General features: G+C 36.2%; 2 protein-coding genes across 2 annotated transcripts in view; one reads left to right on the top strand and one right to left on the bottom strand.

Annotated features, from left to right (window-relative positions):
* Window positions 1–15,578, top strand: part of tulp3 (tubby-related protein 3) — a 470,805-nt gene that overhangs the window by 215,919 nt on the left and 239,308 nt on the right. The gene's annotated exons all lie outside the window — the stretch shown is intronic.
* On the bottom strand, window positions 3,978–5,862 carry LOC127528776 (uncharacterized). Its single transcript, XM_051929638.1, has 3 exons — window positions 5,506–5,862; window positions 4,535–4,627; window positions 3,978–4,390 (listed from the first exon to the last, which is right to left on the bottom strand). Exons 1-3 carry the CDS (start codon window positions 5,842–5,844, stop codon window positions 4,076–4,078), a joined length of 747 nt encoding a protein of 248 aa, XP_051785598.1. The 5' UTR covers window positions 5,845–5,862; the 3' UTR covers window positions 3,978–4,075.

Raw genomic sequence — 15,578 nt, 5'->3', positions numbered from 1 at the left:
GGCGCTCCAGTTTCCTCCCACAGTCCAAAGACATGCAGGTTAGGTGCATTGGCAATTCTAAATTGGCCCTAGTGTGTGCTTGGTGTGTGGGTGTGTTTGTGTGTGTGTGTCCTTTGGTGGGTTGTCACCCTGCCCGGGATTGTTTCCTGCCTTGTGCCCTGTGTTGGCTGGGATTGGCTTCAGCAGACCCCCGTGACCTTACTGCAACAGAGTTTTAATAAAGTACTCTGTATCATTTTAAAAACTGAAGATAAAACAGCCTTAATAATCTAATTTTTTAACTAAAATAATACTTAGGTTTTGAACAGAAATTTTGAAAAAGAATAATATTTTTTTTGTTATCAAACTAATGCACTATAGACCAGATTCCCAGTTGTTGCTGTACAGTAATTTCTTTAAGATAAAATGTGTCTGTTATTCCAGATTGAAGTATTGCTCAGTGTAAAACGGTTAACATTATACATTCCAGTATAATAATGCTCACTGGTGAAAAGAAGAGAATTTAAATGGTAGTTTCTGCATATTAATGTCAAAAGAATAAAGAAACAGAGTTTCCTGTTTCTCTAGGAATATGATGCCATAATGATTACTTATTCAAAAAGATTTGAACCACTTGATCTTAATTGTACCATTAAAGAATTCAGAATCTATCGCTTGTAGACCAAAATTTTTGAGATTTTTTCATTACTTTAACTTTACTCGTATAATGCATTTTTTAATGCAAATAAAGTCAATGTTTACTTGATAAATTTTTTAAAAGTTTGTTGTGACATGAGTCAGCTGTACAGATGACTCTTGAGAGGCTTTCCATTTTTGTTAAATAAACCGACCTAATATCGATCTGTTTTCAGCAGCCACTTTTTATATACTCCACAGAAACAGAAGACATTAAAGTGTCTTTGGAGATCTGCCTCTGGCATGGATTATCAGATCATAGTCAGATTTGCTAATTGCACAAGAAAACAAATTGCATGGCGCACACAGCCCAACCTCCAAAAACTATAATATTGAGACCATATTTTTGAGACCAGCATGTCTGGATTAACCCTATACCATGCCTCTCACTCCACTGGCATTATCCCAATCTTCGTCTTGAGGGTGGTGAATCCGCGTGGTGGTTCTACATAGTTTGAAAGCTGAGTCTTACCAGACTACATAAGGATCCTGCTTGGCTGACTTTTCATGCCAAGGTAAGGTGCTCAACAAACTGAGAGTTAAATTATTTATTATTCAAATAGGCCGAAGTAAGTGGCTGTGAAATGAGCATGTTATGAGGCTGTTTCCTGGGTGCATTTTGCAGGTGGTGTACAAGAACAGATAAATGCAGTTACCAAAGTACTGCAGTAGCTGTAAAGGTCACCTAAGATAATAATCTCTGATATTTGAGTGCAAGAATGAGCACATAGGTGCAAGTGCCCAAAAATTAGGGTTCTGCCTAAACTACAGGAAAGCCTTGATTTAGAACCCTGGTTCTCTAGATTGTGGGGTCAACTGAGTTGGTTTAGGTATGTGGTGAGAATTCCCTCAAGTTGAGAACAAGACATGCCCCATTGGGAGAAGGCAGGGGCTAGGCCTAGGGCACACTGGAGGGATTACATCTGTTTGCTACCATGGAAGTGCCAGAAAAGTCCCCGTAATAGATGGTATACCAGGGAATAAAACGGCACGCAGACTGAAAGTGAAGGGAAGTGAAGAAACATATCAGGTCTTACATCCCTTAAAATCAACAATATGTGTTCTGGAAACAGGAAAGAAAAAACAAATCTTAGCTGCTAACTGATGGGACTCACTTCTTCTTCGTCTTTCGGCTGCTCCCGTTAGGGGTTGCCACAGTGGATCATCTTCTTCCATATCTTTCTGTCCTCTGCATCTTGTTCTGTTACACCCATCACCTGCATGTCCTCTGTCACCACATCCATAAACATTCTCTTGGGCCTTCCTCTTTTTCTTTTGCCTGGCAGCTCTATCCTTAGAATTCTTCTCCCAATATACTCAGCATCTCTCCTCTGCACATGTCCAAACCAACGCAATCTTGCCTCTCTGACTTTGTCTCCCAACCGTCCAACTTGAGCTGACCCTCTAATGTACTCATTTCTAATCCTGTTCATCCTCGTCACCCCCAATGCAAATCTTAGCATCTTTAACTCTGCTACCTCCAGCTCTGTCTCCTGCTTTCTGGTCAGTGCCACCATCTCCAACCCATATAACATAGCTGGTCTCACTACCGTCCTGTAGACCTTCCCTTCACTCTTGCTGATATCGGTCTGTCACAAATCACTTCTGACACTCTTCTCCACCCATTCCACCTTGCCTGCACTCTCTTCTTCATCTCTCTTCCACAATCCCCATTACTCTGTACTGTTGATCCCAAGTATTTAAACTCATCCACCTTCGCCAACTCTACTTCTTACATCCTCACCATTCCACTGACCTCCCACTCATTTACACACATGTATTCTGTCTTGTTCCTACTGACCTTCATTCCTCTCCTCTCTAGAGCATATCTCCACCTCTCCAGGGTCTCCTCAACCTGCTCCCTACTATCGGTAAAGATCACAATGTCATCAGCAAACATCATAGTCCACGGGGATTCCTGTCTAATCTCATCTGTCAGCCTGTCCATCACCATTGCAAATAAGAAAGGGCTCAGAGCCGATCCCTGATGTAATCCCACCTCCACCTTGAATGCATTCGTCACTCCTACCTCAGACCTTACCACTGTCACACTTTCCTCGTACATATCTTGTACAACTCTTACATACTTCTCTGCCAATCCCGACTTCCTCATACAATACCACAGCTCCTCTTGAGGCACCCTGTCATATGCTTTCTCCGGGTCCACAAAGACCCAATGCAACTCCTTTTGGCCTTCTCTATACTTCTCCATCAACATCCTCAGAGCAAACAATGCATCTGTGGTGCTCTTTCTTGTCATGAAACCATACTGCTGCTCACTAATCATCACCTCACTTCTTAACCTAGCTTGCTCTACTCTTTCCTATAACTTCATGCTGAGGCTCATCAATTTTATCCCCCTGTAGTTTTTACAGTCCTGCACATCCCCCTTATTCTTAAATATCAGCAACAGTACACTTCTTCTCCACTCCTCTGGCATCCTCTCACTTTCCAAGATTCCATTAAACAATCTGGTTAAAAACTGATGGAACTTACTAGAAAAATAAAAAAAAAAATCTGTAGCATTAAGAGAGATTAAAACATTTTTTACATCATCAACTAAATCATTATCATAAGAATATATTAATATATACACTGTAAAAAATCAATCCTACTCCCAATTAAAAAATATTAAGTAACTGATTACAATGTGCTTTTTGAGTTTGCTCAACATTACGTTGACAAATCCTGCCAATTACAAAATTTGCGTTCACTGGATACAAGCTACACTATGCCAAACTAAGAAAATTAAATTAGCTCAAGTAGAAATAACTAATATGTAAAAACAGCATTAAGCCCATCTAACATAAATTTTAGGGCTTTGTCAATGTCATCACTAATTGGCGCAACTAAAAAACCTATGCTGAATAAACGTAAGTAAATTTAGGCAAACTTCAAGGTAGTAATTCAAGAAATTAATATATTTATTTTTTGCAAACTCAAAAAGCACATTGTAATCAGTTACTTAAGAACTCTGACTTTATTGAGCAACATATTCTATTTTAACAAAAAAGAAAAAACAGCTTTTTTGAAAATAATGCAGCTTTATTTTCTTAGACATGGCATCACCTTATTATTACAGTGTGAAATATGAAAATCACTTATATAAATGTATTTATATTCAGTACATTCAAATTTTGTCTTAATAACATTGTTATCATTACTAATAACCACAAGCCATGCCATCTCTGATGTTGTGGAATCTTAATTTGAAAAGTGTTACATCAAGAATTCCAAAATTTTTGAACAGAACCTGCACAGGGTAAAGGGATCCTGTCATAACATTAACACTAAAGTGCAACTGAAAAAGAATTTCACACAAAGAAAAGTAGCTATCGCAATGTTAATCTAAAATCAAAAGACAAGCACATCCTATTCTGCAGATCTGAGACACATTTGTCTAACATTTATACAGCATATTTTTGAGTGACAGTACTCTATGTGAGTATGAGTCTCCAATATTTAGAAACACCTTCTGCACTGTTTCAAAAGTGTATTTAAGTTCTTTTGGGTACTGAATGTTTAGAGCATACAGAAGACCAACAAGTATGACAAATGCAGTTGTGAAGTCGGCAAGCTCTTCAATTACTACTTGACCTTCTATTACCACAGCCACATTCATTGCCGCAGCTCCAGGATGGGTCTCATGGTGCCTCACAACCTCTAATATTCCTATCTTCATTTCATTTGTATATATTTGAAGGGAGTCTGTATCCTAAAAATATAGAACAGTAATATAGTTAAAGTGTGAAAAAATAAACCATAGTTGACTCTTTTCCAAAGCCAAGTAAAAGGTTGTCTACAAACTTAACTTTCTAGTTTGTTAATCATTTAGTTTTACATTTCCAACAGAACTTACATGACATGTTGTTGATAACTTCTTGTATTCTCTTAAGTACAGAGGTAGTCCTTGTAGAACCGTTGCCCTCTTGTGTGTGGTAACATCCATAGTCTGAAAAGTACAGTAACAAGAATGATAGTCATAGAGGTAGAAAATACAAAGAAATAATGCTTGAACCAAATGACAATTTAAGAAAACTTTAAACAAAACAACTAAATATATTTGACATATTTTCTTCCTCATTACTGTACATATACAAAAGTCCATCTTTGTTAAATGAATCCAAATAATGAAAGGATTTTGCACGTCTGCAAATTATTCAAAATGTATGCACAGATCCAGACACAAAAAAAAAAATGCTATTAACCTGGATAATTTAAATTGTCAATTTATAATAAACAGAATAGCTCAGGAATTTACTTTTATTTCTGGTAAAATATTGTTTGTGTAAATCTCATCATTAAGTAAAACTATAAATTAATACATTATGACTTTGTAGTCCATGACATTGGAGGGAATATGTGCAGTGCCAATGACTCAGATATAAACATATACAGTATAATTTAGCTTGTTCTATAAAATCATTTTGCATACATTTGATAAGTCTATGGGTTTGCCACATGCACCTTCATAAGCAAACAGTTTAACAGCCGTAATTACAACACTGCCCTGCACATACTACTTTAAGTTCATGCTTATGACTATAAAACAATTCTTTCCTGATCCTTATTACGTACCTGTTCATCTAGTAATTCTAAAAGTGATTTCAATTCATGTGCCATCTTGCCTCCTTTTGCTCTGTACATTTTGATCAGACCTGTCGAATACTTGTCCAAGGATGTCAGCAATGTTTCTTTTAATTGCACCTGGGTAATGCGATAAAATTCTGCATACACCTGTAACAAAATTCAGGAATTAATAATGTACTTATTTTCAAGATACTAGCATCACTACTCGACAATTGATTTATAAGATTAGATAAAACTCACCTGTTGCTCTATGAAAAGGCCTGGCCATCTCTGTTGGACTACAGAGACCAGCGGTTCATCCATGACAATCTCCTTTCTTCTCAGGGAAAAAGTGAGGTCCATTTTGGTGTTGATTAGGTCCAGGTTCATATTTTTCTTCTTCACTTCATCCTCAAGCTGCTGCCTCTCTGTTTCAAGATCTTCATCTTTTTGACTACCAGGGTGATTTGGCAAGAAATTTACCTCAGATTTACGAGGTTTCTTAAGGCAACCTCTGGGAGAACCAAATCCTCTTTTGTAAGCATTTACCTGCACTTCTGCACAGCCAGCAAACCGAAGTTTTTGCCGAAGGTTGTTCATCTTATATTGAATACTTACTTTCCATCCAAGCCAACCAGCGCCTGTGGCCTCAGTGAGACAAGGATGCTTGACAATCAAAGCTGCAGCAACTTTCTCACATTCTGACTCATTTGGGTAGGTTTTGTATGAAAACATTACCTCTGAAACTTTACAAAGTATTTCCATTTTAATGTCACGAGTGACATCCAATGGAATCTTCTTCTGTTCATATAATTCATTTGCTTTCTGGAGACGAAGTTCAAGCTCCAAAGAAAACTTAGGAATTGGAAACTCCTTGGGCCATGGCTCCACTCTGTTAAATGTTTGAGGTGATAATGATGAGTCACTTGAAACACTAGCAGTATCTACAGTGAAATCAGACAAAGTGTTTTCTTCTATTGGTGTGACTAAAATGTTCCAGAAAATCTTTAAGGTGGCCTTGTCTGCTGGAAGTTCACTAATGTCGGTTAAATTGCACAGTTCATTATTGAAATCAGGATCTTCGAATTGTATAGTGAATCCACTTTCTATGTTCAGTTTCTCACAAAGAATAGATTTGAGGTCTTCAAGGGTCGATACATTGTCAGGGCATGATACTTTTCTGATATTGTCTGGAGCAAGAATTACCCGCAACAACATTGTAGTGGTTTTTAACCTTTTAGGAAAACAGTATAAGAAAATGTCAGTAATAGTAAAAGAACTGTTGCTTCATTACAATCTAATTAAGCTGGTGATAGCTGAGAACTCAATGAATCAATCAACATATATCAGATTGATTCATATATTTTAGCAGTTTCATATAACAAATCAGAGGTCACAAATACATCAAGTACCTAGGGAAGTAAGGACCTTTTAAGTGACACCATGAGTTTTCCTGCAATACAGTAGGGAGTTAGTGGATAGAAATCAATAAGGTCCTGAGGAAGAATAGTTATGACATCTGGACAGGCCTTCCTAACAACTTCATAAGTTCTGAGATGTTCAAAATACCAAGTGTCTAATCTCTCAACGATGAAGGAGAGCTCACTGCCAACAACAACAAAGTTTAGGATTCGTCCAAATTCTGGTAGTCCAAAAGAAAATCCAATAGCAACAATCATGTTCTTTGTGTATTTGGTCCCATACAAGTGCACAGCAGAGGCTAGAGAAGCCTCGGTCTTGCCTCCATACTTTTTTTGAAATGCAGCTCTTGTGTGTGAGTCCAGTGAGACAGTTTTAAGTGTTTTTAATTTCTCTATGTGCAACGCCGTTTTGAAAAATGTTGGGCAATCTAAATGGTATGCAACCATGAGTTGATGTTTGGTGGCTAATGTATTTAAAATGTTTTTGAAGTTATGCACATCTCGCACTGCTTTTTTGAAAAAACTGTGCTTGGCTTCAAACCTTATTGTCCAAAAATCAGCTAATGGGCCAAAAGAACGCATTAGGTTGGGGTAGTGTTCAACAAAGTGATGTTTTGGTTTTAGATTGACATTGGGGAAGACTTCCTTGAACAAAAGTCGATGGTCTGAAACTTTGGTTTCAAAGTAGCACAAAGTTTCTTCTGAGAACTTTGAAGAAACAGAAAGTTCAACTATGTCTTTTAAATCCATGAGGATTTCCCATGTTTTATCTCCCTCAGGTACTAAGACTCCAATAAAGAAGGGAAGAAATCTTAACAATGCCCAATTTTCATGTCCGTTGCCCCTAAATGTATTCTTTGAAAGATATGTTTTTTGAATTGTTTGCGGTCTGTTTGTTTTGTCTGAATTCTCATAAGGAAATGTTTTAATAATCTGATTAAGACAATCCAGAGTGAAATACTTGTCTGAAATCAATTTCTGAAGACATAATGAAAGCTCAAAAGGCACAATGCCCTCAGAAAAGTCATGCAGTATATCAGGTGGAAAGCCAGAAACTGGATGAAAAGACTTCAAGTTTTTAGATAAAACACAATCTGATTTGACACCATTAACAGATGTAAGGTGCTGATTTTCAGTTAGCTCTGCAATAAACTTGCTGTGCTCTTCAGGAGTCCTTGGATGAAATTCTTTAGCTTCTTTGGTCTGAATATCTTGCAATGAAGCAAGACAAAATCTGCAAAATTTGTCAGCTCTGAAACACACAAGAAACCCAGCAAGACTATGAGCACCTAAATTATCTGCAGAAACAGCAAAAACAGTTCCTTTTACATGATCAGCCAACTGTTCAACAAATAATCCCTGATGTTCAAGTACCTTTAAGTCTCTTAGCAATGGTTCTAAGAAGGTGTCATACCAAAATTCTCGAACATCATTACTCCTCCCGAGTAGAGCTAATTGAATTGACTGCAATCCAGATCGAAACCGTACATCCCAATTTAATATTACCCAATAAACTGCAGTTACTTTATGTGTTTTCCGAGAAGTTCCAAGTGGATTACATATTTCAAATTCATCAATATATAAATTGAGTGCTATTTTAAAGTCTTCTCCCCCAAAAAATTGATTAATTTTATAATATTTACCATCAAAAAAGGAAGCGTACAACCCCAGGGGGTTGGCAACAGTATTGACAGTTTGTTCTAACACATCAGAACAATTTAACAATAACCTAAGAACTTTTAACTGTGGCACATAAACAAATGTTTTTTTCTTTGATCTGCTAAAAACATATTCTATAGGTTCTACAAGTGAAAAGTTTCTTTTGAAGTAACAGTCTCTTCTATATTCAGAAGAAAGTATTCCATTTGATGTTGCTAGTAAAGGACTCGTCTTATGAATAACATTTACAATATCATTAATGATGGTCTGGCTAACCTCACAATTATTTTTCTGCAAAACGTGTTCAATTTCATTTTTAGTATGACTAAGTGAGGCTGAAAAAATATCATTTAACCTTCAAGTATTTGCTGGGTAGCACTTTTTGACACGTGAAGAACAGATTGCATACAAAGAAAGAGAGAAGCAAGTTTGTGCTCAACTGCATCTCCTAAATCCTCAGTGCAAGCAGCATATCTACTACCTACATGATCATCCTCACCATCAATAAGAGGTCCACTATTGTCTGCAGCAGAGCTACTATTAGGACTGTCTTCTTGGCCTGTATGATTACTACTTAAAATGGATAGCCTGAAATCATGAAAAGACTGACCCTTATGCTTCCTAATTTTATGTACATTAAATGTGGTATATACATTGGTCTGGAAGTCACAGTTTACAAAAGGACATTTCACATATTCATAGTTTTTAGATGTTTTCTTATATGGCTGTAAAAGGTCTTCCCATCACAGATATCTTGAAATTTACAAAGTTCACAGCTCAAACAAGCCAAATCCTTGCTAACTTTTGAAAGGGTAGCATTGGGATGTATTCTGTTGAGATGTGTCCTTAACGCACCTGCAGTCCGGAATGAACAAATGCAGTCACTGTGAATGCAAGGAAACGATGAATATGGTCCACGCCAGTGCTTCAATCTATAATGTCTGAGAAGTGTGTCCTGAGCTGTAGTACAAAATGTACAGAGCTTGCAATGCATGAAGACTCTAAAAATCGCAATAAAGAAATAAGAGCTGATTTGGATGGCCTTCAAAACAGTTTGTATACCATAACACTGCATTAAATAGAATTAAAATAGGTTCAGTAATTATATGAAATCATATCTTAATAATTCTATCACAAATGTCTAAAGTGGTATCTGAAAATGAACACAGTAAACTACACATCACGTTTACACCTGAGCAGTCGTGTGGTGCGACTTATATTTATTAACATATGTTTGTAAGGGTATATTTTTTTTTCCTTGAAGGAGCGAAGAATTGTTGTTGAGGTCTGCTCAGTGTGTTAATTTCAGGTCCTTCCCCCTTTACCACTCGCTTTCTCCCTCTATGACGCACACCCCAATTTTCCTCTATAAAAGAAACAGCATAAATTGAATGTACACAAGAAAGAAAGGAGTACTCCAACCAGTAATCGTGCGCCTGCCTTTACAAGCTGTTATGCCTATGCACCCCAGCGCCCGTAATAATTTACTAGAACATTCAGTTGAAAAAAAAGCGCCGTCACCACAGAAGCGTGCACGCCATCTTTTACTTTTTTTCGACTGTATGCAATTTTACGAAAAAAAACGGTACTGAATAAAATATTGATGTCATTTTATTAATTTACCGTTTAAAAAACAAAATTATCTGACCGTTGTCGTACTCTCTTATTGCCCAATCCACTTGAATAAAGTGTAATCATCTGCGTTCAGTCTCTACTCTAAACTTTAGTATGGTGCCTCAAAAGCTCGAGTCGGTCACCGCAGCTACTACGGGAATTCAGACCGCTAACTTTAAGTGAAAAAAGTGTCCTGATGTCGGGTTTTGAGGTATAAAAACACAAGTTGTTATAGTGAAAAAAGGAAAGAGGGAAATATCGCAATTGCGTGGCTTTTGATAAAAACTTATAGCCACCACAGTAAGCACAACTGACCTTTCATTTTATAATTATTCATTTTCAGATTCTGTTATAGTCACTAAAATCTTCCGTAATTAACGGACCCGCCGTCATCACACGTTGCAAATAACACAAGCTAACATTAAACACATAAAAAACTTTTTTACGTTCGGCAGTAGGTTATAATCCAAGGTCGTCGAAGTTTGTAAGGTTACTCGCGTGGTAACTGTTAATACATCGTACCCCGATTTTTTATGGTTTTCAACAAAGGAAAGTCCTACTCTTGTAAATGTATGTACTTACCTTAAATCGGGGCTCTCAAACGTTAGTAATTACAGATTGTGGAGTCGTGTAGTCATGCACGTGTCCAAATCTCATAAATCGAGAATATTCTCGCAGGACATGCGCATTTCGCAAAAGAAAAACTCGCACAAACAACAGATTATTCATTCTCACAATGATGATTTTTGCATTTGAACCCAAAAGAAAAACAGAACTCACATCTGCGCCATACAATGAAGAAACGATTGTTGAAGCTAAACATTTAACACAGAAATGCTGGAACAACAAACATTTTTACACTGGGTCGACTATCACTTAGTTACATTTTTTAAGAGTGGCAGAGTAGAACAATTGCTGCAGATTCTAGCATTTTCATATTTGTTGTTATTCATCTACTTTTCCCCCGATACTAAAATTAGTGCTTTCTTCATACTAAATAGTTCTGATTGCTTATTAATCTGATTTATGGTACACAATATGAAATATCTGGTACATCTGGATTACTCCCATCCATACCCGTCTCCTGACTGGCATTTCATGTTTCCTCACATGCCAGCTGTGCAAACTCCCTATGGTCTGAATCTCGAATCTTGCTTATGAACACCATCCCTGAGGCCTGGCTCCTTTACTGGGTAATGATTCACTTGTTGTGGAAGAGGTTTATCAAAATTCATGGAAGATTCCATGGAATCTATCATAGAAGTCCTATTTTTGGATAACTCTTTTTCTAATCCCCCCCCCCCCTCCCCCCCAAGCTACGTACAGTAAAATTGAGAGTCACTGAGGCTCACAAGCCTTTCTACTGTGACTAATTTAGGAAATGTTGTTAAAGAGCCATCCAAGTGTTTTGTTTTCTAAATAACTTTATCCACTTAAAAGTATACAGGGCTCACATTTTACCTCAGCACCATGTTTCACAAGGCATTATGTAATTGGGTCTAAATCCATAGCAGGACATGCCTCTGCACATTCACATCTGGAAAATTAAATGTACCTGCAGAAAAACCTACATAGACACAGAAAGAATGCGTGTATGCTCCACTCAGCTCAGGCTGGGATTTGAAGCCTGTCTCCTGCAAGCCCCAAAAGGACTAAATTTAATACATGATACTTCCAGAGACAACCCCAAAACCAAAGAAAATGCATATTAAAGTAGAAATAAACTAGAATATCTGGTTTAAAAAAGTTAGTCTGGAACATCCTGTAAGTAAAATGTAACATTCTTTTTGGTACTAACTATGAAACCTAAACTTTAATTAGTCAGAAGTAGTTTAAAGCAACCTTGAGTGTACAGGAAAAAAATATTAGCTCAAAACCTAAGGTTTCAAATAATTATTATAAGTTGGTTCAGTAAGTATTCACCACCCTTTTTAGACAGATTTTCAGGTATTCTTTAATTTTGTCTGAATTTGTTTTTCTCATAACTGCTGGAAAATTGGGGTACTGCAGTGGTTAGCACTGTGCTTCCTGAATCCAGTGGCACTATATGAATAAAATGTATTATGATTATTATTATATGGTCATGTGGATTGGGCATGTTCTCCTTGTATTCAAGTTCTTTTTTTTCAACATTCCCAGTAACATGCATGTTATTTTAATTGGTGATTCCACTTGGCTGTTTGTGAATATGAATATGTTCATGATTGGACCCTGTAATGGATTGGGACCCTGTTCAGGATTCCTGTCTTGTACCTAATGTTGCTGGGATAGGACCCAGTCCCATCTGCCCCTCTGCGTCCTTTCTGTGCACAATATTGTGTCTTAAAGGTATTAAGTATAATTAACACATTTAATAAGTACCATAATAAGTATATAATAAAATTAAGAAATATCATATAAAACACTGTTTGTTCTTGTATTTTGGAAATACAATGTATATAATATTTTCTTAAATAAACATTATAACTATTAGTAACACACGTTACGTTTCAATCGATTAAACATCACATTCTCTGATAAAGCAATTTCTGATGACATCTGTGTTATAATAGCTGCAATATTAAGAAAGTTATTATCAACAATCCAAGAGACCTCTGTGTATCTGAACGCATTTATGAAATGACAGAGAATATAAAATCAACGGAACGCATCCTTCGAGTAGCGCATATTTGTACTGGTAAACGTGTTCTTTCTCAACTATGTAACGAATGCAGGAGCTTGCATTATTAACAATATGTAACACCAACATGTTTTATTATTTATTTCTTTTTTATTTCGCATTTCTTTTCTAGCGCAGTTTCCGCGCAGTAAGCAACAGCTGAAAAGGGGAGATGCACAGCTGCTACACTTAAAAACGCGCGCTACGCAGCTGTTTGTCTGTGCGTCTGCTTTGTGGGCGGGTCCTTTCGTAGGATTGGTCTTTAGCAGGTTAAATGCTAATGAAGGCTCAGTTTTGAACATAACCCCGCGGTTTCAAGTCGTTCACTTGCCTTTGGCAGAAACATGGAAAACAGGTAAGCACATTTTATTACCGGTATTAATTAGTCATACTGTATTAGTTTGTGATGATGACTTCAAATTTATTTTCAAACCGAACATCTTTCATTCAAAACAACAAAATATTTGCTTTTAAACCCTAATTATAACACGGAATGTCTGGAGCTATGCATTTCTTACCTACTGTACATCTGTAATTACACTGTTCTTTTTGATTCGTTCTTTTGAGCTTCTTTTTTTTTCTACGTCAATACATTATTTGATTCAATTTGAAACGTAACACTGTATTTTGAATACTGAACCGGTTGTGTTAGAAAATAAATGAATGGAGGGAGGTCATATTATAAAAGGCAATATATGCAACAGCAGTGTAATTAGTACAAAAAAAAAATTCAGGACAACCTAACCATCCATCCATTTTTCTCCTTAGTTATGTTAACATCCTACTGAAATGTATAGTATATACTCAGAGAGGACACAATTACAATGGACTAAATAGAAAGTGGACAGATATTATTTCTAGAATTACACTATAATCTGTATGTTGTATGAAGTAGTGAAATATTTTACCTTAAAGTCATTGTTTATTTTTTTCAAGTTAAAGTTTCTTTTGAAGTTGCATAGGATAAGCTTAACTTTTCCTGCCTATGTAAGACATGCAATATGATATATGAATTGGACACAATGAAACTTGCAAACTTAAAGAAATAGATATTGCAATCCCATTATCTCTTAAATATTCTAGATTCACATGCCTAGAATACCTTTTCTAAATACAATAATCATTTACCCAGAGATTAACAGAATGCCTATTAAATTCTAGAAAAGAAGACCAAAAATTACTAGTATTCTGAACTGTGTTGGGAATGAAAATAAGGCAAAGTGTAATGCAATTTTATATACAGTGTCTAAGTGGGCAGATGAAAATCTAAATTTGAATATAGTATGAAGACTTTTTTATTTTTTTATTTACAAAATCATTTTTTTCTTCTTTTCTCATTTTCTGTTCAAATTGTATTTGCCTACCCTAGTTTTGTAATAGGTGGCATGGTGGTGTAGTGGATAGTGCTATTGCCACCTGAGTCAAGCACCCAGTTGTCCGTTTGGAGTTTGCACATCTTCATATGTCCACATGGGTTTTCCTCCCACATGCCCAAAGATGTACATGATAGATAGATAGATAGATAGATAGATAGATAGATAGATAGATAGATAGATAGATAGATAGATAGATAGATAGATAGATAGATCTTTATTTGACCCCAGGAGGAAATTTGGCAAGGTTAATTGAAGATTCTAAATTTACCCTATGTGAGAATTAGCTTTACTGTATGATGAACCTTTTTTCCTGTATTGTGTTCAGCATTGCTGGGATAGACCTTACCCCCTACAGCCCAAAACTGGATTAAGTATGTTTTAGAATATCTTAGTATTAAATAGTCACAATATAATTACAATTTTATAGTTATGTTTTCAAGTTATTTTAATGACACCATTCAAAAAACATACTGTACCATATCTTGCTACTTATATTAAAGAAATTTCTTACTAAACAGAAAGGTTTTTACAATATCTTGTGAAGAGCAGAACGAGTGTAAAATGAACTTTTGAAAGTAATTTTTAAAATGCCATTGATACACATTATCTACAGTTTATGTGTTATTATATAATTACATAAACACTTGTGTGGAAATTTTTTACCTTCACAATTCGCGGGAGACAGCTGAGAATGTCACTGGTTTGTACATGTTCTAGGCAATTAAACCCTTTGTAAGAGACCATCTGCCACTGGCCTTGAAGACAAGTCAACAGGTGCATCTGGTAACTTCACTTCTTCATTTGTGGTACTAAATGCTTTCTTTTATAAATGGTCAAGTATTTTTCAGTTGCTTTAGAAAACCAGTTGTTATTACGATACTAGAGCTCAGACATTTATTCCATCTTGGCTAGTGGTTATTTAAGAATTTTTTCCCAGAGATGATCATGCACAAGACCAGGGATCCCCAACTCTGGTCCTGGAGGACAACAGTGGCTGCAGGTCTTCATTCTAACCCTTTTCTTAATTAGTGATCTGTTTTTGCTGCTAATTAATTTCTTTTGAATTAATTTTAATTGACTTGCTTTTTAAAAATTTGTTCACCTCAATTTCTTCATCATTCTTCCTGAATTGCTTCATTTTTTTCCTTAAATGGCACCCAAACAGAAATGAAATGTGAAATGTGTGAACCAACAGAAGACCAACTAAGTCAAACTCCCACCAATTTCACTCCAGCCAGTTGCTTAATTAGGTGCTGAGTCTTGTTTTTAATTAAACTTGTTCTTTAATTCCATGGCTTGTTTCTGCTCTCATTGTGCAAAAGCATACATTTCCAAAATTGTTGATTTTCTCCTTTCTAAGAGTACTGTTAAAATGTTTTGGGAATCTGAGCAGATCAATATTCCTAAGACTTTCATCTTTCTTTATTTTCAGATATTGTATGATAGACACAGTTTGCTGGTCATTTTTGGATCATTTTGTATCTCATTATTGTTTGGCAGCTATTTAGGGGAAAGGAAGCAATTAACGCATCTGAGTTTTCAAGAGCAAGTCAATTAAAATTATTTCAAAAGACGTTAATTAGCAGCAATAACAGGTCACTAATT

The sequence above is a fragment of the Erpetoichthys calabaricus genome, chromosome 1 (assembly GCF_900747795.2).
Source record: "Erpetoichthys calabaricus chromosome 1, fErpCal1.3, whole genome shotgun sequence".
Classification (NCBI taxonomy): Eukaryota; Metazoa; Chordata; class Cladistia; order Polypteriformes; family Polypteridae; genus Erpetoichthys; species Erpetoichthys calabaricus.
This window is presented reverse-complemented; position numbering and strand designations above follow the sequence as displayed.

Bases quoted from the DNA above. Each gene is read 5' to 3' on its own strand.
- LOC127528776 (XM_051929638.1), bottom strand. From the start codon at position 5,844: ATGAACAACCTTCGGCAAAAACTTCGGTTTGCTGGCTGTGCAGAAGTG. The intron at 4,628-5,505 runs GTGAGTTTTATC...TGTACTTTTCAG, and splicing joins GCCTTTTCATAGAGCAACAG to ACTATGGATGTTACCACACA. The intron at 4,391-4,534 runs GTAAGTTCTGTT...CTATATTTTTAG, and splicing joins AGTTATCAACAACATGTCAT to GATACAGACTCCCTTCAAAT.